The sequence below is a fragment of the Spodoptera frugiperda genome, chromosome 6, assembly GCF_023101765.2.
Source record: "Spodoptera frugiperda isolate SF20-4 chromosome 6, AGI-APGP_CSIRO_Sfru_2.0, whole genome shotgun sequence".
In the NCBI taxonomy this organism is placed as follows: Eukaryota; Metazoa; Arthropoda; class Insecta; order Lepidoptera; family Noctuidae; genus Spodoptera; species Spodoptera frugiperda.
This window is the reverse complement of record NC_064217.1, coordinates 9871061-9897965: the sequence shown is the minus strand read 5'-3', so window position 1 is coordinate 9897965 and position 26905 is coordinate 9871061. Positions and strand designations below refer to the sequence as shown.

Below are 26905 nucleotides of genomic sequence, written 5' to 3'. Positions count from 1 at the left end.
CATTGCACAACCACATTGACAAATTGACAACTCAATGGTTTTGTATTACCTTTCTATGTCCTATGTTCTGAGTTACTGAGGAAGTTGGTGCCACTAATACGTAGATAAAGACTAACAATATATTTGGTTTTGAAAAGGCAGTAAGCAGAGGTGTGTATTATTATATGTATATAATATGTATTATATACTAGCTGGCCCTGCAAACTTCGTACCGCCTCAAACATATTTTTCTTACCTTTTAAACCTTCCTTGGACTTATACAAACAATTCAAGACCAAAATAATCCAAATCGGTTCAGCCGTTTTCAAGTTTTAGTGAGACTAACGAACAGCAATTGATTTTTATATATAGAGATGTATATGTATTGTATGTATTGTATATTGTATTCTTATATAATTCTTTTGTGTGTTTTGGCTTCGCATCAATCCGCTTCATTTCTCTGCACTACCCTATGGTTGACTGTTAGAGAATGCCTTTAAGGCATTAAGTCCGCCATTTACTGTTTTTGTTTTGAGATGAAGACTAAATAAATAAATATAATTTAAATAATGTTACTTACCTACATGTAACTTAGACATAATTTTCGTTAATTAAGAGCTCTACCTGACAGTTACAGACTACTTTATTTATTTGAAAAAAAAACCCTTTATCAATGTCACAAACACGTAGTGCCATTCCTTGAAAAAAAATTTACGTCGAAAATCCCCTACCAAATAGGTACCACTCAAAAAATGACACCAAGTACAAACTTAACTATGTATCATTTCCCTCACCTATAAAACGCCTGACACATATAATATATGTATTAGTACCAATTTATATAATTGGAAAGCAATTACGGACGGTGTCAGGAAACAGGACATAGTCGGCATGTGAGCGCCCCGGCGCGGCGTCGGCGCATGGCTGATGCAATACCAACTAGTAGAGTACTAGGTAATTATAGCTCAGACGTAAAGTCTTGGACATATGTTTTATTTTAGATGTTCAAGAGATAGATGGATGTCGCAATGGTTTGAAAGGTAATATTATACCTAATTTAGCGGTTACAAGAAGACGTCATAAGTTCTAACTCTGCAACTGATTATAAATCGTAGCAACCAAACATAGTAAAAATCCAACCAGGGTTGGCAAACTATAACGCTAATGAATGCTAAAATTCTGAAAACTGAGGCTTTCCAACGATATCGTCCTAGCTCATATGAATGGTTAAAATCAGATGGCAAATTACAATCACAAAGGTTGGAAATTGTGTATTTTTTATGGAATAGTTTGCCACACGAGCAGACGGGTCACTTGATGGTAAGCGATAAGCGCCGCCCTTGGATACCCACAACACCAGAGGAGACACAGGTGCGTTGCCGGCCTTTTAAAAAGGTGTACACTATTTTTTTAAAGGTGGTATCGATTCGGTAATACCGCCGACGACACACAGTTTTGCTGTGCGAGGCAGAAAGTTTCGTGAGAAGCGCACAGTTATGGCCTGTCAACCATCTATATGATGGGGATGGAAGTGCTGTCGTCTAAAATCCCAAACTTTTACGACTTTAAACCAGACCAAACAGAACCTAGGATAACAATCATAACAGCCTTTCGAAGAGTTCTGGTACCAGCCCAGCTATGACCCAACACGTTCAATTTAACAAACCACTACATAAAAGAGAATGCATACATTACACTACAATATACTTGCAAATAAACGTCAAAATAAATCACAAATGCAACGCTAAATTATAGAGAGCAGAGCTCATTTCAATAATTAAACACCATTTGCAAATGACCAGAGTTCATCTAGTTTACAATAATGCATCGTAACACGTTTGGCTGAGTGCATTTTGCATAATCTTTTATCTAAGTAGAGCATCGCGAGAGTGAACGACCTTGAAGATGAAATGTTTGAAGCCTGCTTAAATGATGAGAGGGCGGGAGAATGTCATTTGTTTGTTTTTTTTCTGAGCTTCTGGTTTTGTATGCAATAGATACCTAGTCTTGTTTGTAATAGTTTCAATTCTTGATAGATTAAAAAAACAAACGGACCGTATTGAGAACCTCCTCCTTTTTGGGAAGTCGGTTAACAACATAACGATTATATGTCACATTTATTTCTTTGAAAGGATGAACGGAATGTTTTACATAAAAACCAAGCAAACTTTTAATTTATCTTCCTAATAATGTGAAGTATATAATACAGGATGTAAACGGAACCCTTTCGAAAAACGCTACAAAAATCTTAGTTTTTTTTTATAATTTTAATCGTTTTTGTTTTCATGTCATTCATTTTTTAAATAAAACTCGTTTTTACCGTCTCCTGTTTGCGGCGTTCGGGAGCGTTCCGTTTACAACCTGTATTCCTATATTATAGTCGTGCCACTACACATTTGACAGAATTTGAGCAGTAGCACCCTCTGATACACGAATACCTGGACCAAAGAATAAGAAAGACATGAACTTTTTAAACTGCGATCGCCTACCCGCTTGCCTAGAGTGTGATGATTGTAACAAAGTCTCTCATATGTAGAGGAGTCACATTCATAGTCCAGTTGTACAATGACACAAGATGTTGATATTGAATGCAATAAAGTGTGAGGTGCCCTAGTAAGTATGTTGTTTGTTGCCACAATAAATAATTGTGCTGTTTATCACACACAATAGCATTCCTCGTATGTATCTCTTAGTGAATGCACTCCAGTAAACAAACTACTAACTGGTCTATTGCTACGCGTGCAACTTGCTAGCCTACTATTGTATCTGAAGAATTTACTTCAATACATGAAAGTATCGAAATATATTGTACATAGAAATAAAACAAGTTATATGTAAAATGAAATCTTTGTAGCATTCACTGCAATATTTACATTTTTGTGAATTTCATAATATGTTAGTTTACTAAGTTGCTTAATTGATTAACTGCCACACTCAGAGACATTTAATGGTTACTTAACGCAGTCCTTAGCGATTGTTTTCGATACAAAATCGTTACTAAGGAATAGTTTAAGTACTTAATCTTTAAATGTCTCTGAGTGTGGCAGTAAGTAATTAATAAGGCCAGTGCTTTATTTTAACACCTAGCCTGCCAGTGGATGCGATAAAACCTCATCGCTACACGCCTTATTATTCTTAATATGGCAATAAGCTCACGCCCTATTACATGGGACCTAAAACACAAATGGTGAAAAGTGGGTGTACATTGAATAGTGGCATTACGTTCCGTAATGTGCAACTGCACCTCTGGCTACCGCTTCGGGGATAAAAGGCGTGACGATGCATAGTTTTTGCGTTGCCTTTTTATCCTCAGTTAAAACTCCATTCCATTTAACCAAAAACTAAACCTATTTAATACTTTTTCTTTTGCATTTATTTGTAAAACAGCTAACAAAGTAAACTAGTCGAAACGCCACATTAAATTCATGTCGAGTGTTACGTTAACGATTTAAAAACCAAAGTCGAATAAAAAATTATCAGTTTATACTTACGCAAAGTAAACCAAAACATATTTATTATTTGCAAACATGGCTCATCTTAAAGCTATTGACGAATGACAAAGCAAGTATGCTTGGTCATTGTCGGATGCTCGAATCTTGACTTACAGTTAACTTTTCAACTGACCATAATCTAGAATCTATTTCTAAATTGTAAAAGACCTAATACTTTACGTTACTTAGTAATAATGATTTACTTATCATAACTATCCCTCGATTATGCGCGAGAGCATAAAAGCCCCTCCCACAAAGTCACGCACGCGCAGTACAGTGCTGGTAGTGAGTCGTCTCGCGCAGCTCACGCGGGTCAGACGTGTGTTGACCACTCGCCGCAATGAAGCTGCCGGTTAGTTCCACGTGCAGTTTAGTGACATTGTTCATTAGTGCTATCACTTATTTTTTTTCTATCTGTGATTAAAGGGATATTATAATTAGTTCTCAATACGGAACTTAGGATATATCCCAGTTTGACTTGTGAATTTGAATTATATTTGATTAAAAGCAAGAGTTCAGTTGGGCGGGCGGCCCGCCCTGTCGTTTGATATTTAGTTGTTATATTGAATTGAAAATTTTTACAATCGAATTCATGTCGTGATTTTGATTTTTGATTACTTTTTTCACTTAATTCTTAATTATCTTACGTATAGTTACATACACAGAGAAGATTTCAAATATTTGACAAAATGTTCTCCCTGACAATAACATAATTCCCCAGATCTCGTTGGTAGTGCTAGCAGTGCTCAGCCATGCTGCAGCGGTCTCCGTGGCCCAGACCTCGGACACCAAGCCCAAGGACCCCAGCCCGACCAGCAAGAGGGAGCTCCAGGAAGGAAACTTTGGAGACCGTAAACCTAAGGATATTGCACCTAAATTCGGTAAGTATCTACTGATACATGTTCATGATATAATACCATATGTTGTGAAGAAAACGTATAATTTTAAAGTCTTTTTAGAATCATATTTCTATCATAAACATTTTTATTGTTAGAATATTTTGGTATACTTAAATAATCTTAAATATAACTTAACGTAGACGTTTCAATATTTCAAAACGGTAACTAATGAAAAAGAAACTTTAAGCATATTCATACTGTGCAAATCTCATCCATTTTATGCGTGCAAAATTGCTTTGATAAAATAAGATATTTCAACATAAACTGAAATAGTCCAATAAAAATACTAGCAGAGAGGCATCACTATCACCCACTAACCGTCAGCTAGGGCTGTCAAAACAAAATATCAATTAATTCAACAACACGCGATACACAAACAATACGCTCGACAATAATGACAGCGACACCAGTATCGCAGTGATTCCATTGAAACATTATGCGATGGCCGACGCACTATTTAATTATATTCTATTTGCATATATTCGCTCGACTTCCGAGCTTTCATGTGATTAATTGTGTTTGCTTTATCAATTATTTATTCGTGTATTAAATATGAAATTCATTGCGTTGTATGCTCCGTAAACTGTAATAGTTAGCTACTGTACTGAAATTTAATAGTTTAGTATTGAGAGATACAGATCGTATTTTTTGTCTTTCGTATGCATATCGTCACGCCTTTTACTGTACTGTACAATGTAGAGTACATTGTACTTTTCACACACTTTTCACCATTTGTGTTATAAGTCCCATGTAATAGGGGGTGAGCCTATTGCCATATACTGGGTACAATTCCAAACTCCGTCGAAAAGACTACAAACTACTTTGAAGAGATCATTTTTTGCGCATAATTCTGGCACCATCATTCTATCAATATCATACTAGTTTTTCGTAAAGACAATTTGATGTACTGATGTATTTTCATTCTACAACTCTATTGCAACACCTTCTATTGATTCTAAACAATCTTGAACGTGCAAATACACATAAAATCTTGTCTCTGTTTACTTCAGTCATTAAGTTGTTCCAATAGTGATCTTGGAATCATAAAAATATATGGCATTTAAATTACTTGACGAGTGTCAAAACCAACAAGCCCTTTTTCAAATAATCTAATAATGGAAGATCACTAATAAAATATCTATTGTTTTTCATCCTACAGCTTCCAATGAGGCAGCTTCGAAAGCCGACTATGAGAAGCAACTGAAAGAGCTAATTTCTGAGCAGTCCCCGGAACAAGTGAGTTTTATACTTATTTTATGTTTTATTAACAACAATTAGATACATAAAGTGATGATGATTGTTCTGGATGAGATGGTAATTTTAAATAGGCAACAAGGCAATACAGTTGGATAATATGTAAATACAATTACATAGACTTTGAGCAAAGTGTAAAGAGGTAGCAAAATATAAGTTCACTTTTTCATATTTTTAGTTGGTAACTATGACATTCAACCCATCAAACTATTATTCTCATGTACACATTCACTGCTATCATTGTAGTGGTTTATTGTGTTTATCTACTACCGATGTATCTTGTTGTTTATTAACCATTATTTGACTCTCTCCTACCACACATTTCCTAGTTGTACTATAAAATGATGTAACCACTTCTTCATACAATTTTAGTCTGTTTATGAAGATATTTATTTGGCAAGTACGAAAACAAAAGAAAATACAATGAGCAACGACTTGTTCATTGTACTTAATACAACTATTATGGATTGTTCTACTAGATTCTGTATTTTTCAATAATTAATTATCTCTCAATAAATAGAATTACATGACGTATCATTGAAAATTTAGATAAATGACATAAGCTCTCCTTTATGTATTTTGAAACAGTTTTAGTAGCTGTGTTTGCTGTAATTGTGATTTTTCCAAACACATCTTTTTCCAATGACCTCGCGACTTTGAGTTGAAGAAGCCATATTTTCCCGCTGGACACCGCCCGAACAATATTAAGGAAGTAATCTTGAACATTTTGACATCCGATAAAGCAATAAAAGTTGTTGAAAGCGTTACATCATGCGAACTATTCATAAGGAAACTTTTGAAAAATGTGTGCTCAACAAAGTGGCGGGCGAAGGTTTTTTATAGCCGCTCAAGTGCGGCCAAGTTTTATATTAAATTTCTTTGAACTTGGTGGCGGGGCGGTGAGGTCGTGTCGCCCTCAGCCCTCAGCCCTCTGAGGTCAGGACGAGTGTGTGGGTGTTGTGGACTTGTTCTGTCTCGGAAATCGGATCATAATCATTTACTCGCTTCTTGCGGATATGGAACATCAACTTCTTATATGTCTTACAGAGAAATATTCTCTCCAAGTTTCCATACATTTTTATTTGAAATTTGCTCAGTTTTTATTATTATAACAGAATTAAATAGCAGTATAAAACGAAGTAATTGAAACACACAAAAAATTCGTTTCAAAATGTACCTAAGTACTCGTATATTAAAAAAGTGACGACATTTAGTAAATAAGATCTCGAGTATTATTGCAATTTGACTCTTTCATTCGCAATTAGGTATTTTGCAAAACGATGCAGATTCGACCTTGAGTTTACGTCAATATGATTATTATTTGTGTGTAATGTTAATGTTTTGACTGATGGACGGACATTAACATAATTTGGACATAGATACACATTCATATAATTAGTGTTGACCCGATGAACTACCTTCTTGACCAAACTATGGAAACTAGACGTATGCTTACTATGTTTAACAATTATAAGGATTGCTTATAATATCGATATCTTAGTAAAAATAACTCAGTTTAAGGTACACTAAAATTATATTTTAGTATAAGTTAACGTTTTTAATTTCAAGCCTATTTATGAATTTATAAAGACAAGTATTCTATTATACCTACTTATTTTACTATTAATATCTTCATAATTAATTTGAAACATTTCCCTGATTTGTATAATTTCCTAATGAACGAAAAAGTTCATTGACCTTCAAATGAATAAAATGTTTTACACAAAACCTACGAACATTCAAAATTCTAAAACAAACATATAAAACACTTTTAAATAGCAATTCTTCTATTATAAATCAATTATGTCTGTACCTAGGTATTAGTTCAGCAAAGGGATAAAATTAAATTGTCGTACTAGGGGAATTAATTACGTTTCTAATTTATGTGTGTAGTGAGGGCGATGTGTCCTCTCGAAGGGACCCTCCTCCCTCGTACAGGTATAGATACGCCCTCAATTACTCCGCTGATTGTAAATTGAACGATTTATCCAACTAACTGGACCTGACATGGATCCTTACTTAGACAATTACTAAATTGAATGTATTATACCAGTCTATTGTACTTAGGGAGGTGTATTGTTCTCAAACTTCGTCTTTGAAGTCTATAAGTGAAGAAGTTTTGACATGTAAACATTATTTGTTCCAAATAAAAAATATAGGTATTTAGATATTGTGTATTATAAATTAACTCTACAACGTAATAGTTTCAACTAAACTGAAAAATAAAAGAAAACTAAAAATCATTTATTATTTACAAAGCATTAAAAAAATCGTCCGCATCGACGTCAATAGAGGAAGTGCCCAAAATGCTGGCAGCACACCACGTTGTAAAGCAATGCTTATACTCTAACCGAGGAACAGACCAGCATACTTCCAGAAACTTCTATGACCCGGTCGTACTTCAACAAAAGTCAAAATACTTTTTGCGGCGCATTTCTTAATTTTTTCTCTCAACAATAACAAACACAAGAAGAAATACAGACATAATCTTAATGTTACAACAACTGACAATCACCTCAGTTGCAACACAACGTATGTATGTATGTATGTATGTATGTATGTACTTATGTATGTATGCATCTGCTGTGAACTGTTGACCAACACCTCATACAGTTGACTGTTGACACACACTTGTTATTTTTTCATCAACATTAATATTATTATGACTGAGATCATTATACAGTATGTTTTTCTAAACCAAATCCGTTTTTAACCTCTTTCAAAGCATGACATTGAGTACTATCTTCAGCTCTTTATACCACATTCTTACATACAATGATAATTTAATCAATGTGAAGTCGTAATGTTTATTCAAGTTTTGCACACGTAGGTATCAATTTTGGTAAGGGCTGCCATACATGGACTTTTTTAACCTGTCAGGAACTATAGACTTCTACGCACGTACAAACGCAGACTGCTCGAGCAGTCTAGCATTAGCAGCTATGAAGTGCAGCTTCAAGCTGAGGACTTGGACTCTAACTGCAAGAATGGTGCATGCATGTGACTATCTGGGTAACTTCTCGAGATTTTTAACTCGAGAAGTCTGTGTATGGCGGCTCTAAAAAAAACGCAGATTTTCTTTTATGATCCTTCAAAAGTGCCACAGTAGATGTTCAATTTCATGGCCTGGACCAGTCCAATGTTTAATCTATAACTTCTTGTATGTCTATTCTATTCCATAATATTGTTCTGGGTTAAACAGTGACGCAATCCCTGAGAAGCAGGCCAATGCTGGTGGCGTACCATCGGTCCCACCATTGTGCCGCTATAATGTAATTAGCAAAAATATTTAATAAAAACTTGGACTGTAATAGTAAATGATATTGTTTGGTCAATGGAACTGTTCTAATGGCTCACATTAAGCTATGCAAAACCGGCATAAACTGACCGCTGTATATGCGGAAAGATCATACAAAGCGGGGCCATGATAAACTGGATTTGTATAGTTTGATGTGAACCTTTCATTGTCTTGTTATTACCTACTGGTTCTTTGTTTTCTATGTTTTCATGTCCCATTGTTGGGGTCAAGCCACCTGACGCTGGTAAAAATATCGCATATTCTGAGAATTTTGTAATACATTAAGCCTGGCTAGCAAGCCTGGTTTCGCGAAATCACACAATTTCGCATGAAACCACTGTCGAAGTGTCGACTAGTATTTCACTGGTCAAATCCTTTACACTACCCGAAAAACAAAACACAGTACTTTGAACATGACAGTTACCATTTACTCCTATGACCAACCTACTCTTCGTGTACAAAACCCAAAACCATTTTTATCCAATCCAATCAATCATTGTGTCAAGCAAACAAAAAGTTGCTCTCAATTAAACAGTACAACCTAATAATGATCAATCTATTATTGATCCCCAATTGATACAGACTAACATATCACATCACACGTCTATCATACTTCACTATCATACCGGACTGCTAATTACATGATCATTTGCAAGATAATTAAAATTGACAACACTTTGCTAAGCTCGATAGCAATAGCAAGTGTTACGTAATAGGACTAGGTCAAGGTCGCATTAGTGGCGAGCTTGTGCCGCGTTCACTCGCACTGGCTTTACAACTAGCGTGAAGAATATTAAAAGAAAGTTAACGAATTAACGTTGGTAGATTAATTGTTATGCTTGTTGTTGTTGTTGAAAGATGTACTTAAACTAAAAGCTATGAAAACTTGTTAAAGATTCACTTAAGAATAACTCCAAAAATAGTCCTCGTTTATTCTCTTTCTATATAATAAAATATATTAACGTTAATTATGCCACATATGTAAACTGCTTCCAACAGAGACGTATAATTATGTAGACAGATAGAAAATCACAAAAAGGAAGTCACACCCTTGTTGACACCATTGCTAAAGAAAGTACCATTAGGTACCAATAATTTAGGCGTAGGAAATGACATAACCTCAAATATTTGCATAAATACATACAAATATAAATATAATCTATAGGTGAAAAGTTTTTATGTAATGAACGTAACTGTATCTAATTACAACATAATATTCAACTCCTTAACACAAGGAACTGCAACTAGCACGACACTGGAGCTTTTACTCGACCGATCTAAACGCGGCTTCAAGATGGCGCATGATAACAAACACTTGCAATGATCACCTTTCTATTACAATCGCTTTGAGATTAGCAACCCGAATTTGTATTACAACATAATCTGGATTATCTTGCTCGTTGTCAAACCACCTGATTACTTCGTAAAGTTGTTTTTTAATAAAACTAATTACATCCTTTTACGAAATATTGGTCAGTCATGTAATAGAGATTGGTTAGTGTGACTATTTTCACTCGTTACAAATTGTGATTGTTATGATTGCTATTGCCATTCATTTACGTAATTAGACAGTGATGAGCGTGACGTAATAGGTTCACGTTCGTTGAGTTAGCATTATGTCTCTGTATTGTCGATACTTTTAACTAGACTAGAAGTTCACCTAACTTCGTGTTTAATTTTCCCTGTAGTGTTTTTCCAATACTATGACAATGCAGGGGACATACAACACAAATCACATTTACCTAAACGTTCGTAACCACTTTTACTGCTACTGTTTTAAATATATGTCGAAAATATACTTCGTTAAATACAGTATAAGTAAATATATAAGTGTTACGAGTGTCCTTCCATGGTGCTGATAATTTTCTATTGGGTAGGTATAACCCAAAGAGAAACCATTATCTAACCATATAAAAACATGACTCCAAACTCTATACTCATTAATATCACACAGCGTTAAGATCTCAATAATCTCATCAGCCCTCTCTACTGTCTGCCCACCCCCTGTTCCATAATTACTTCATCAACATTCGAATAATCCTTATTGCTTTCCGTTTGGTTACTTCAGAAACGACTGCGATTTCCTTGAAAGTTGTCGAAAAAAAAACGAAGAAAAATCTCGAAGAAATTAATTAAAAGAACAACTTTTATTAATTTCAATAATACCGAGTTTTACGGAAAGTTTCGGGAATTGTTTTATTTCGGCTGTGTTTCACTTCTTGATAATCATTATTGAATTATTTCGGGGTTCAGCTCGAGCGGAACTTGGAGCTTGGATGTTTGTCCTGGAGAATTGTTTACAGACTCCTGCTATATCCAACTTCAGATACCGACACCACGTTTTGATCTTGTAGCATGAAGCCTTATCTACTAATTGCTCATTACTGAAATGAGTAACTTCAACGAAATCTTGAATTTTAAAAGACCACATAAATAGTAAATACAAGTTTAATTTCACGTAACGAGGTTAACACCATTAAGTAATCACTCAAAATCCTAACAATCTATTCAAACAACACAAGCAAATAAGTTAGATTTTTAATAATGTCCATCAAAAATTATAAATCATAACTTACACTTTTATCACACAAAGAGGAATATTATGTAAATCTCACGTTATAAGAAAAAAGTAGTCTGAAACCTCAACCGTAGTCTGATCATGATTAATTAGGGCATGGAAGCCTGGAACGTATTGTTAATAGTGTCCCTATTAGGGCTTATAGAGGACCCAGGCAGAATTATCGATCGACGTGTGGACCCATGTAACAAAGAAATCATTTTAATAATGTATGTCAAAGGTACTTGAGGGCGGGAGATATTACAGTGATTTATACAGGAACGCTTCACGCACATTTGGGACATTTTGAATTTGATTTTAAACTTTATATCCAAGGGGATTTTATATCCAAGAGGATCTTATTCCATCCAGACTTCGGACTAATAACACTTCATCTTTAAAAGCAGTACCTACACTAAATACTCGAAATAACACTACAACAATAAAACACGTACTAGTTAAATTCAGACCCTTTCGTTTAAATGACAAAGAGCTATGTCCTAACAAGATCTAAAACTCAAGCACTTTAATATACACTGAATTAAAGTACTTAGAATTCAGACGTTCATACAAAACGGTCCATTCCCTTAATGATAGTCCAGTGACAATTAGAAGAGAAGAAATTGTCGAGTGATTAAACTCGACACCAGCGCCCTCTACACACGGCAGAATCTCATAAACATACTCACTCGTAAATTGTAAAGCTTGTTTAAGACATTTACACAGAGAAATTAATTAAGATACATTGCGCCGTATACTCGGCGATGTGTTTCACGTCGTAGTACTTACACAGAGATGTATTAACTCTGTTATTTCTATGTTAATTTTGTCGGAAAAGAAAACTGTATTTGTCAAGTAAATGTTGTTTGGTCGCAATTTGTCAATGTTTAGCTTGCCGCTTGAGATATTAGCTTGTATATTAGGAAGTTCTTGGGTATGCCAAGACGTGTATTCAATTATGTACCTTATACTAAATTATTTAAACCTTATACTTAACGTTATACTTTTAAATATCAAGTTCATGTACGCTTGCCACTTTATTGGCCGAAGTAGATGAGTTTGACCGTCGAGCTTGTCTCACTAATAAGTCACGGGTCTAGCATGAACTCCTAAGTAATTTTTTAAAAAACAATCTCAGTGGTGTCATTAAGTCCGAACAGTTTACATGCTATGTACTTATACAGCTTCGTGAAAAAGACATAAGACAATATTTTACATAGGTACATTTGATATTCGCTCACTTCATATGACTTGTCTACATTTTGAACCGGTATACATCATCTAGTTATCTCAAAATACTATCTAAGACACAGATCTAACACAGGTGTCCCTATACGAAATGTCCCACATGCGTGTGCGCAGTGAGAGTTGATCCACTACTTACATAACACGTGAACCGATCACACGTAACAACCGGTCCGCTGCCCGACTATCTAACCGCTAACCGTAATGGTTAAATTAAAACTATCTCGTATTATAATTAATGTGTTATTAATTTCGTTAATGACGTCATTATGAAGTACCTATGTGTATGGTTTCATGTTTTCGCTTATTTAGTGGGTATTGGATTGTTTAAAATGTTATTAGAATTTTAATTTTTGCTTGTATAGGTGCTGAGTAGATTATAACAATTACTACTATTACTAGTCTACAGGGATGTAAATAGAATAACAAGTAAAAATTTTCTGATGGTATTATGACCTCAATACACATGTCTTTAAAGTAATTGGCACGTTAGTTTGTAAAGGTTCTCCATCGCTGCTCTAGTACATATCTGTGACAAAACACATCTCATATTGAAATAGAAACTTTAGTTTAAGAAATTGTTCAAAGAACATACGCATTTCTTTTTTGGATTATTGTTGAGTACTAGGTACATAAAGACAGAACCAAGTACATACGATATCACTCAGATAGAGGCTGGTTTTAACTGATTGGATTGATACAAAATAATTCGATTGAAAAACCTTTCACGAGAGACGTCCAAACATGGAGTTGTATTATATCATATGTCACTTCATTTATCGTCACTCACGAGAACTCATTTTCACTTATTACGTAGATGAGGATGAAAAACAAATTACAAGATATTCGCTGGCAAAAGATAACATCACGTGCAGAAAGGTTCTCTCGCTCACTTAGCATTCTCTTTGATCCTAAAGCCACGAAAATTAAAACATAAAATAATTAAACAAAACATCTTGTAAGCCAAAAGGAATATAAAAATAATTGTGAAGGGAGTATCCAAATTCCGGCCGGGAAAGGGTCGAAGCGTTAATTTGAGAGGCTTACGGCAAAACCGGGCGCCATGACAAATTCACGTAAATATTTAGGCTGCGACTCACGCCCACCAAATATTTTATGACCACAAACATTATTTTGTGACCGCAAAGCAACATAAACCGTCGTGATACATTCACTGTTTGGCATTCATACATTATGTATTTTAATATTCAATAAACTGTATAGAGTAAACATTTTTACTTACAGCTCGTACTTGAAGAATCCCTTCATACATCTTGTAAACTATCACATACATAATATAAATTACAATACAATGTCCAATATATAAAAGATCAATAGCACATTTTTCATCAGATGCCCTTCTCAATACTAGAACTTTACACAATCATTAAGTTGCGTCTCTTAAACATAAATGCATGCTCATTACCTGTCATCAATTTGCTATAAAAGAAATGAGCGATGTTTGAGCAAACACACCGCACGACTGAGCACGAGACAATCCGCTGACCTGGTGACCTTAAAAACCGGGATAATGACCGTCATTATCAAAATAGAATTTCCTAGAAAGTTATATAAGTAGAAATGTATATTGGATTGATGGTCCACAAATATGTTGCGTTGCGTAAGAATTAATAATTCAATGCTGGCCCTCTGGTTGGAAGTCGGGGTCATAAAAACGCCAAACTAGTGGGAGCCCTGCGATATATTTCTTCCAATATATGTATTACGTGGTATAACTTGGAAGCCGGAATTATATCGAGTTCATCAATTATTGGGATCACTTGGTTATAGTGAATTACTTAGGACGGTTAACGTCTACTCGTTTTATGACGTCTAGCCGTGGTTTAACGTTCAAGGCTAAACTTTAACCATTAAGTAAATATGTTTTAACTAATGAATGAAAATACGTCACTGTTTGTTTTGTGTCGGTTAATTTAAAGTCTGACTGATGTTAGACTTGTACACAAATATTTTGCGACGAAAATAGTTTAAAATATTCGCTAGGCTGCCATTTAAAACGTCTGAAATTTGTGTCCCTTCCCTTGGAGTGTTTACTTAACGCCTGGGCCTTTAAGCTTTAGTCATTAGACAGTAATACCGTCACAATTAATCGTCAGACGTCACATCCGTCCGCCATTTTATATTTTACGTCTGTGCGTATTTATGACGCAATTTCCTAGCTTCTATTTAACAGGCACTAGCATGAAAGCTTAAAAGAAAAGTGAAATCTACGAACCAAATATTAAATACAACGGTACTAACAGTAGACGGTATTAAATTAATATCCATTGAGTATTTTCACTGATGTTATAGGTAGCAGTATCAATATTTACTTTCACGCAACACACACTAAACGTTACTAACATAAATTGCAGAAATAACTATTAAGTAGGTACGTACAACTATTAAACCTACTTACCACAAGTAATTTGAACTTTCAAAGGTAAATAATATAATTAGTACTTCTATGTACATATACATAGATGACTACACGGTTATTGCGGTTTAGGGCGGAAAATCATGCAATGACTTCTCCGGCCTTGGGAGAGAGAGTGCTTACTAAAAACAACCACCTTCTTATTCCTGCTCTCTGAGCCGGAGCTTCGGTAACCTATTAAGTCATCCGCGGCTCTACTGGGCGCTATCTGTAGTGGTCTGATGAATCCTACGCCTACGCTCCGAAAAACACTGCTAAATTACCAATTATTGCAAAAGGTTCATAATTTCATTTATTCTTAAGAGTTACTCAAAACTCCACTTTATTGGTATAACAATAGGTCATAAGATCAACATTCTCCCTCTTCATCACAATTACAGTATGCGTACACGATCTCATCACGAAATTCTTCAGTTTAGCAACATCTGAGAATCTGTACCCGACCTGTAGAAATACGTTTCCTAATTAGTCTGACATACGAGGGGTTTAGTTTTGGTCGCGCAAAGTTTTATTATGTTATTTCCATCTTTCATTTCCACTAAAAAAAACCAGTGCGTTTGTAAAGCGTTTGTGGATCACATTTGCTCCGTGCGGGAATCGAAGCCGCTACCGTGCAGTCGAAAAAAAAATTATTCAGAGAATACTCCCAGTAACCCGGGTCCGGAATATATGAAGCTTATGGCAATAACTCCACCCCTACAACATAACTGATGAAAAATGGAATCCTATTTAATCCGCTCCTCTGCCTACTCCCTCACAGATTAAAGGCGGAATGCTATGGTCGGCAACGGCGCAGTTGTTGTGTAAACAGTGTTTGAAACTAAGTTGCGTGGCCCACGGCCCACGGTCCCACGCCCACAGCCCACAAGCTGCAACTCAAACATGTGCCCACTGCATCCGAGTTTATACCTCTCTCATATTTTGAACTACGCAGACTTAGTTTCACTCATTTACCTACTTTATAAAGGGTAATAAGGTTTTCAATGGATTGTTTGCCCCGTTACGTATTTTGTATATCTTTGTTAAATTATTTTTTGTTCTAGTATGTCTTGGAATATCATTGTAAAAACAAAATGATCTAATTAGTCCAAAAAAGTTACTTAGACATTTCATGTATGTAGGTAAGTAGGTACCTTTATTACTCTCAAAAGAATAGATTATGAGTATCTTGGAACTATTACACTTCCAAATAGTCTTAGCGACAACATCTAACATTACTCCCATAAAATAAATAAATTACCGAACGAATATACGCCACAAATATTCCCAACTCAAGATAATTTACAAAAGTCATGCATTATGATTGCTAACCTTTCAAAATCATAAATATTACAAACACAAAGGGCACAGGGAAACGGTTGTATAAAACCAATCCATTAATATCGAGTTATGGAACAGAACACATCTCATTTCACTCCCGTTTGCAGCAATACTTAAACTTAGATTATTCTAAAAAGAGTATCGCTAAGTTATCAGTGCAAATGGACCGCCCACCCCGCGCTACTTAAATCAGTGGAAACATACGGAATGTTTTTCTTTGGGGCAGACACTCAAATAAGGCTGAAATGGAACCCGGAGCTGCCGACTACCTAGCGGGTTAACGGGGCTCCGGCAATAGAAACGGGGTCGTTTTAGTCAATATGAGTCTTACACTCCCTCTCGCCTCATACTAGGTGGAAGAAGACATTGGAAGATTTTCCTCCCTCAAAAAAAAGTCTGAAATGGAAAATTTTACAGTCTGAGGATTTTTTTTTACTTTTTGTTAAAAATTGTATGATGTTTGTAAGATGATCAGTCGAATATCATGTATTTTTTTTAGAGTTTACTTGGTTTCAATAAAGTGAAAACAGAGTAAAATGTTCGTGCTTATAATAATAAAATTGGTTGCAGTCAAACGTATATAAACGCACACGTTTACCTAAATTTAAATGTCAAGAAGATATCTTTATACATTACTTCTTGCTTAACAATATTTATTCACACTCTACCAACTTAAGACGTTCCCTCTTAAAATTTCTCCACGTATACTTACAAAGTAGTAAAACATAGCTCAGTAGCGTCGGCCCTCTCTTTTTATGTAAGAGAGGTTATCTGTCCGTCTGTCCTCGCGTCTATCTACTGAAGAGGACCTCTCTCCACCACTCTTCTTACAAAATGATAAAGAACACTGGGGAATGTTAGCATATTTTATACATTTACAGAAAATTTATTAAACCTGGAACTTAGTTCTTGGAAAATGGCCTTTTTCTGTGTCAGTGTACCACAGCGTTTGATAAAGATATCCTGGTCCTTGATCATCAAATTCATCTTTATCTTAGAGTTCTAAGGTTCCTAGACATTGATAAAGTGCTTTTAAAATCCATTCTAGATGCCAGCTCGATTTTCCTACCAAACAGTTAATTTATAAGTTTAGCGATAGCAATCATAGCCAATTTGTTACACTCTTCAATACTTTTATTTCACCTCAGTTCCTTTAGCGAATGTGTGTGTACACAAGCATCTGTTGTCTGTTATGATATCACGGGCAACATTAATGACAAGAAAACGTTTATGTAGGCGCTAGGCAAATTCAAAACTAACATAACCGAACTAAGTGCTAGATATTCTCTAGAATTCCTATAACAAGACTTATGATTTTTCTTACAAATATGATAAATATAACAAATAACGATAGTACAAAAATATAGATTATATTTTGATTCAGTTAACTAGATAGGTTAGTACTTATAATGCAGCCTTTCTCCGAAGTAAAAAGAAAATCAAAAACTCATTCGACTAGTTTCAAGCTAAGCTAATGAGTAACACAACTAACAACAGTTTCTAAAGAATCCTTCTTGTGTAGTAGTAACTAGATATCTCAAAATCTGATAAATAACAAGAAAGTAACCTCGTTTACTGAGTAAATCCCTCTTTCCTCACAGTACGGAGTGATGAATTGAGTGAGTGAGCCGTCATGGTTTTACTACAAAACTTGCTAAGTTTCGGCGCAACATTAATTTTAATCTCGGAATTAAGACAGTTACCGCGGTAACAATGATGCATTGTGCCGGCGGACGATAATTTCACGGGTGCAAAGTACGCAATGTACATGATTTATATTTTTAATTTCGCTTTAATGAGTGAATGGAGTTTTATGCGCGGTCGATTATTTTGCTAAATAGTGACCGTATAATGTCCACACTACGGTATTATATTGTTTGACATAAATGTGAATGCGATATTAAAGCTGTGTTATTAAATTAAAACTATCAATTAACAGTTTCATTGTTATTGTAGGCACGTATTGAATGCTTGTATTTACAGGACACATATTAAAGCTGCTGCTGTTTATCCATCACTATAATTATAGTATAAAACAAAGTCGCTATTTTTGTCTGTTTGTCTGTATGCTTAAATCTTTAAAATTACGTAACGGATTTTGATGCGGCTTTTTGTAATAGGTAGAGTGATTCAAGAGGAAGGTTTATAAGTATAATATAAACCTTCCTCTGGTGCATTGGTGATATATTATCAGGCATAATATATCACCAATGTACCCATGCGAAGCTGGGGCGGGTCGCTAGTATCATAATAAAAAACAACAGTTTCTAGGAGAATTGTTTTGAACAACAGCAACAACTTACCCAAAATATGTTAGAAGTACGTGACTTAAAATCTTACACCTCAACTTACTTAAACCCTCATAATGGGGAGAGGGTAGACAGTGAGAGTGGCAGTAATGTACGTCACGAGCTGTGGCGGCTACCACAGCGCGAGGCTGTGACTTTACGGCCGGCGCCCAGCATTCCGTCACCACATAAGTACGGTTACCTCGCACCCTATGTGACACATGAGGGTCATGATTTTATTTTACTATTTTTGTGAGTTTTTCGTGGTGAGTGGACACTGTTGAAAGGAGGTTTGAGTTCGAGTGACTGGTTGGAATAGGGTTAAGGCTTTTGATTTATAAAATATAGAGGTTTATCTCCTTAAACAATGCTAATGTTAATTAATAAATAATCTGAAACATTGTAATTGTAACAATCACCTAAATCAAGTAATGATTTAAATTAGATGAGGTAGTAAGTATCGTATATCGATAGTAGTAGTATCCAACTATTTCCAATATAATCTAATTGTATTAATATTACTGACACAATAAAATGTCATCCACAAAACATTTCCTTGCACAAAACTCTTCAAAGAATTTAAATTAATAACCAGTGAATAAATAGTTGAATAAATAAAGTGAAACTAAAACAATAATTCACTAGTTATAAATACTTTTAAATCTGTTTATTTATCGCGGCAAGTTCACGCCGCGGTGAAGGCACGCCACGGGCCGGTGCATTTCATAAATTGCATAAACTTCGTCCACTGCAGGCATCATTGTATTTGCAGGAAGCTTTACTAAACGCTAGAGAAACTACTGCAACTCAAATAATACCCTATTGTACATAAAGATATGGTCCTTTCTTCTTCTTCTCCAGTAAATATAATACACGGTACATATATAAACGGTCGTTCAAATCTCTGAAGGATGAACAACCATCTCGTCGTGTATGTGGGAATATATCGAATTACATTGCTTCAATGCTTTCTAGTTGATCTAAACTTTGATAGCTTTGATAGACCCTAGCTTATAAGAGTTGTAGTGACCGGCATGGTGCTAGTTCACACGCATCTATGTATCTGTGTAGTCTCTAATCTTACCTGATGTCTCATAGTGGATTTAGCGGATAAGAATATTTTAGTGGTACTCAGTATATATTATTGAGACATCGTTATCACAATATCATCTCTGAAATAGACAGCAGTGCTTACTCTAGCCTCGATTTGCCAGGCCATTGTAAAGTTGCGAGTTTACGACTCGGCTCGGGACCAGCCCGGGACAATTCCCTGCGATCCGCGATAGACCGCGTTTTGCATATTAACGCGGTCGACCTGCTCCACGCACTTTTTGCGCACAGTAAACGCTAACAATATCGATAGATGACTTCGGATTACTTCGGCTACCATCGTATTGTGTCGGCCATTGTTTCAGACCATTCTGTTGATTTAGCAGTCCTTTTGATCATGATTTATTTCGAAATTGTGGAGACAATAATAATGCTTCGTACAGATCTTCAATTAAGGCAAGGGTTTGAATTCTGCTTGTTTTGGAGGTAAGATAAGGACTCTTATATAAAGTAAAATTAATGACTACAATACCGTGAATTGCAAACAAAAACAATATGAAGTATGACTACGAATTAATGAGCCCTCAATACCACGACTTGCTAACTATAAGAACATATTCCACGAAGGTCCACGAATACAAACAATCACCAGTAATAAGTCTCTGGGGTCCTATTTCGGTGGTCAATGACTCCTGATATTCACTAATAAAGTACGGAGTGTCCCGCGGCCGCAACTACCGCTACTCCATAAACCGAGCGAACTCCTCGGAACCTCGAAGTTGGCGAACAAACAGTGAACAAAGATTGTGCACTTTATTTCGGGTTTTTCTCACAATTTACTTAATCCCGAGTTTAGTTTGTTAAGAGTTATTTATGTGAGTGCTCTATTTTATCTTTTGTACTATATTATTTTGATGTTTTGTAACAGAAATCTGGATTTTCCTAAAAAGAAATATTAAGCTCAAATCAACTGTATTTTACATTTCGTTCTGTAAAAAATACATTAATTGCATGGTTGTTAGCGATTCGCCAGCTTGCTGCTTCTTAACGTGTCACCAAGTCATTCCTCACGTAGAAGGAGCTTTTGAAAAAAATATAGGTAGAACAGGTAGGTAAATAGAAAAATATTATCGTCAAGACAGCGCCAAAAGGCCAGTGCTCATCTGGCCCAAACACGATGGCTCGAGTCACGGTGTTAATTTTTAGTGATACACAAATTGTTGTTCTTGATCTGTTCAGCTGCCTGTGATGCGTGTCCACAAGAGACGATCCAAGTAAGGAACCATGTTTTTTTCAAAGAATGTAATGTCCCAATTGGGTACTATACCTACAGTACATTCATACAAGTACCGTTTTACATGATACAATACGTGTGTCACATGAGCCAAGTGTGGCAACACTACAACGACAGTAATTAAAGATTGTCAGTCCAGTGTTGCCACATGCAGTCGTTTCGCGTTATCGCCAGTTAGGTGACACTTCACGCTCGATTTACATTGTGTCACAGGCAGTAATAGCAGCTGAAACAAGGTAATACACTGAGGTATGGGATTACGTTACTGTGATTTCTGTTGTGTAATGATTAAAAAAATGTGTTGTTTTTCAAAAGGATTCGTGCTGAACTAGGACATCTTCCATAGTTTTGGTTACATTTATAATATGTTTTGTAGACGACACAAAAACCAAACAGTTATTTGTTGATTGATTATTATACATTTATTGGTTCTGTGCGAGAATCAAATTGGCGATTTAGAAGTGGGTACGTATTAGGTACAAATCCATTTCCTAAGAACTATCGAGACTTAATGAAAGTAAAAGTAATCACAATCATAGAAGATGGGTTTATTGAAATGGTTTGGCATTTAAGTTCGAAATTAAGGAAGTGCAATAATGTGGTACAGTGCAAATTGATTGCAAGAAGCATTTAGATATTTATGTGCAGAAATTAAATTACTTAAATGTATTAATGGTTTTGTAGTCTGAACACTCACTCAACTAATAAAGGAATTTTATTATGATTTACTACCATGGGAGAAATTCTCGAAAACTACTCTTTGCAAGGCGACGTTGCCTGACATGAAAGACCTGATGCATCATCTAATCCATAGATGAAAGCTAATAAAGTTTATAAGTCAGACCCGAAAGTACGGCGCCTCAGAGCTGTCAGACCACCATGGATGGGTCCAGTAAGGCTGATTTTTGACCCGGAGCTTTGGACGGATTACCGTGGCTCCGACTCGGAGACCAGGAGTAGAAACGGGGTGGTTTTTAGTCAATAAAAGTCTGACACTCTCTCGCCTTACCTAATTTGGGAGAAATCATTGTATGATTGCCCCACAGCAAAAACAAAAATAAAATTATAAGTACCGTCGATCGTGATCTGAAGTTTCTATTGACCGTGAAATATATTCATGATTTGGTTGTGAATTATTATATAAGCTTTACGTGTAAAATTACTACGTTTACGTTATGTGCTGACTAATAAGACTTTAACACGACGTCGACCCGGCTCCGGAAACGCCTCGTACCCTCACAATTCCCTCGCATTATCCTCACGGAACTACTTGAAAGGGAGGGCTGAGGGTACATACAGATATACACTGTTAGCTTCATTACGACACTCTGAACAGGAGGTGCGGGCAGACACGGAGGTCAAAGCTTTGTTAAACTCATTACGTGACGGAGATTTTTTTTTAACGTTTCTCTTAATTTGTGTTATTGTTTGTACCTTTTCCTTACCTACGTATTTAGTGCTGACTTAGGACAGAAAATTATTAAAGATCATACATATTTGCCTACAATAACACTCAGACCCGAAACAACAATTTGTGAATCACACAAAGGGCTCTTGCTCTGTGGAGGAATCAAACTCGCTATACGTTGCGTAGCCACCGCACCAACCCTTTTGTTTGTAGAAGTAATTCATTTTACATAGACTATTTTACAAACAATGCATGTAAAACCTATAACTACATTTATATATTTTAGTTATTTTTTAATTCCTCGTCATATCGAATCTTAATCAGTAATAACAAAACAACACGTGTAAATATTTACAAATGCGGAGGCAACACTTTAATACTATTTTCTATATTTCCCAAAATACATAACATAAGGTACCTATTTGTTTACTCAACGAAAATATAGGTAGAGGGTTAGTATACGCCCTTCGCAAGTAATATTATTAGACCCATGTAATAAGGGGTGAATTCGTACCGAAAAACATTAAGGAAATGTACTCTTCATACTCTATTCATGACATTCTCAAATGTGAAAAGATCGCTGAAATATTCATGAAGTAAATCAACATTTACTCCTTTTTATTTGATCAGCATTCATTCGCGTCTTGTATTAATAAAACAAAAAGTTCCAACTTATTTTGTCACAAGAAGTTACGAAAAGTGCCTTATAACACTGTACAGGATACATACAGAAGTACCATCACATATTACTGCACTACTAGTAATTAATACAATATTTATTTGTATTCAGTTTGGTATGTATTAAAATATATAAACCGGCCGAATTGAGAACTTTCTCCTTTTTGGGAAGTCGGTAAAAAAAAGACTAGAATCATCTGATTCGAATCAGATATCCTAATTACTACGCTTCTAAAAATACTTGAGTTTTGATGATGATGTGAGACATACTAGATTAACTATAAATCACTGTTTACTCGCTATAATACTCGCCTATAGAGACAAGCTCTACTACTTTCGAGTCACAGATAGACTTTTCATCATGACCAGCGCTAAAAACTTATATTACGTAATCCACATTATACAATCTGAAACCAGTATTCTTTCATAAGCTCGACATAGAGTATATATATGACCTATTACAGCAAAACAAAAAACGTTGTAAGAAAATACGTAACAAAGAAAAAAGAAACACAGTCAACTTGCTCATATTTGTGTGGGAATCCCGGAGTAAAACTAGTAAGGACCCAATCTTCTCCCCGTAATCTTAGCGACCTGTTGCTATTTACTTTTATAACTCACACGACGCGAGTTATCAAAACAATTTACTGGGACACTCTGGCTAATAACTCTCCTTTATTAATATTGTATTTATCTTCATATATTTTCGCCTAAAGTCTTACACTTGTATACAAACTTGTGAACATTTATTTCTCTAGGGGACGGACAGACTGCCAGATTAAGCTTGTTCTAGTTCTGAGAGTTTCTTGTGTTCTAATGAGAGGCAAAGTTATTTTACAGTAGTGTTAATATGCCTAATATTACTACATATATGTTTCTCAAAATGTATAGTTAGAGAGAATGTATTCTTACTTAATATGTTCATTGCCACCGGAGAGAATATATAGGACACACTAGCAGAAAAATTGCCCTCATCAGTTTTCTATCGGTAGGCAAAGTCTTAAAGAATATCGACTTGTCGTCATATTATTAATTCAATCTTATATTGGTTAAACTAGCGACTGGTAAATCGAAACTAAAGACTTTTAGATCGCTCTTATACTCGTACTCAGTAAACTTATGATACAGTCTCTGTATAATTCATGTCCTCCAAAGACAATGCTGGGCGCTTCCGAAATGAATTGAAACTACTCAAACATTGTAGGACAGTCGACGAGAGCTTATCCCGAGACTAACGACCTCTTATTATGCATGGGGATAGCCCATTATCTGCCACTGCCGGTACTACGGTGCACCACTACTGTGACGTTTATAAACGATATATGTTGCCCATCAATGTTTATGATGTCATTGCTCAAATAGTGTAGGAATTAGGATGTGAGGACTTATCCTCTCTTCACTACCTCATGCCTCAGCGTAATACGAATCAAAGCACTCAAGACTTCCAACTTACTGTTTATAGAATTAGGAATCGAATTAAAATGTTACTGTCTTACTCGTGTTTCGATACCAAATTACTGTGTTACAGTATCACACTGCTATACAGAATAAAAACTTACCTACCATTATGGCTTATATTGAACTAGTAGTTCAATAAATTTAATAACCATATTATCAGAAGCCAAGTATTCAATACTACATCGAAATTGATTATGACTTCGTAAAACTGTCACAAAATTTTAAACGACCGTAAATCGGGGACGGTTTATGGGCGGAAAGTTGGAAACTGTCCAAGACATATTGCAAGTTATCATTATACACGTCAATGCGCATTTACTGCCGCGAATAGCGCTTTCTTATCGACAACTGCGGCTATATTATTTAAACCCTAGAAATTCTATATGGGCATCATCTTCATCCTCTTTACCATCATTAGCCGAAATATTCCACTGAACAAAGCACTCCTTCATAAATCAGGGTTTGCTCCCAGTATGAGAAATAATATTCTAAAGCAAAATGGTGTAGGTATACTATTGGGCCTCTATCCAGCAAGAGACAAACGCCTCCAACAGTTACATCTGCAACAAGGTGACACAAATATACCAATGAATGGTTGAAGGTCACGTGACTAATGTCATTAAGAGCTGGACTGGACCAGACCAACGTTGGGTTGTTGGAGACTCGTCCAAGATAAGACGATTATTGACATAATAGTGGAACTATACAACTTTTATTGTAAAGAAGGTTCTTTATCTTCAACCTCAGATGTGGTTGTTGTGTAGTGTTTAGAATTGAAGAGTATTCTAATCTTGTTTTTATAACTGCCTACTGAGTACTAACTTTTGTAGAAGTTCTTAAGCAATATAGATAAATCAAAATCAATTTTTAGAATAATTCCCAGAAACTGTACCCTACTCTCAGAAATTGCATTCATAACCTCAAACAAACCTAAATTAAAAGCACATGTGTAACTGAACCTTCTGTCACACAACTGTATAGTGACATCACACGGAATGAAGCAATGTGTTGCCAGTTGCCGGTGAACTCAAATTACTGGAGCGAATTCATATTACGAGAACGTCACACTCTGGCCGAGATAAATAAAAAGTTAAATAATTGTTTTATTGTTCTCTTACACTTGTGTCTGTTTGTTCGCACGACACGAACTGTAAGTCGAGTGCAAGCTTCCATACACACGGATCATTTTCACTGATAAAATACGTTGGAAAATAATTTTCTTTTTAAATGCCTGTGAATGTTTGACTACTGTCTTTCTTGTTACATCTACCTTTACGAGTATTCCAAGCACATTATATTCAACAAACCATGAATTTACAAAATGCTAATATGGAAGAGGATCTCCCTTACCTAGTATCTAAAGTAAATGAAACATACGAAGCCAACCAATACACTCACCCTTCTAAAATAAGTTTCCACAAATTACTGATAAATCAGAGTCTTTCGGAAAGTTCGTGTGGAGCTGTACCTGGGTAAGTGAGGTTTAATGAGGGGAATTGACGCAGCGTCCTTATCAAGTGGAGTGAAATGGACAGCCCTACATCTGTGTATTAAGTATGGCCTCCTTTTTATTTTCCGCCGGGAAATCTTTCTGTCGACGCGAGCCTCACTCGCTTGGGGACGTATTCATAGTTGAGCTAAAGAAAATGTTTGGCTTGTAAAATGTGTAGTGGTGGTTGTACAATTTTAGCTGATATTTTATGTAATTTCTAAAATGTATGATATTTTAATAACAATTTTGATTGGGTAGCCAAAGTATCGAGTTTTTTACTCAAAAGCAAATTAACGGAAATATAAAAAGTTATATCTTTGATATCCAAAACAGATGAGGTACTCAAATAAAATTTCATACAACATGCAAAAACCCAACTACGCACTTGTGACTGCTCTGGTTTTACGGTTGTCAATAGGCGGTGCTGATCACCATGTGATCCGTCTGCTCGTTTGACCCTATTCCAAAACTAAAAACACCGTCATAGCTTAAACCAAATTACGAAAACACAACCAGACTACACATACGAGCCTCCACTTTGTTGCTTCGTGATTTGTGTGCCAATTGCGTAAAAGTAAGTCTACTTAAACGTGGCGACAGGCGAAGCCGGGACGCGAAATATATTATATTTTATAATGTCAGTCGTGTCGTGATACGAACACGAAATACATTAAACGTTATATTATTTATTTCTTACCTTTTACATACAACAAAATCGCAAATTGGGTCTTATTGCTCCCAAATTATAAAAGTAGCT

General features: G+C 35.6%; 1 protein-coding gene across 1 annotated transcript in view; it reads left to right on the top strand.

The window, feature by feature from the left end:
• The first annotated feature begins 3721 nt into the window (after positions 1–3721).
• LOC118267664 (uncharacterized) overlaps positions 3722–26905 on the top strand; it is a 28660-nt gene continuing 5476 nt past the window's right edge. Inside the window, exons 1-3 of the mRNA XM_035581772.2 lie at positions 3722–3822; positions 4192–4351; positions 5529–5605. Of these exons, the coding sequence (XP_035437665.2) occupies positions 3811–3822; positions 4192–4351; positions 5529–5605 (249 nt within the window). The 5' untranslated portion in view covers positions 3722–3810. The remainder of the gene's footprint in view (positions 3823–4191; positions 4352–5528; positions 5606–26905) is intronic.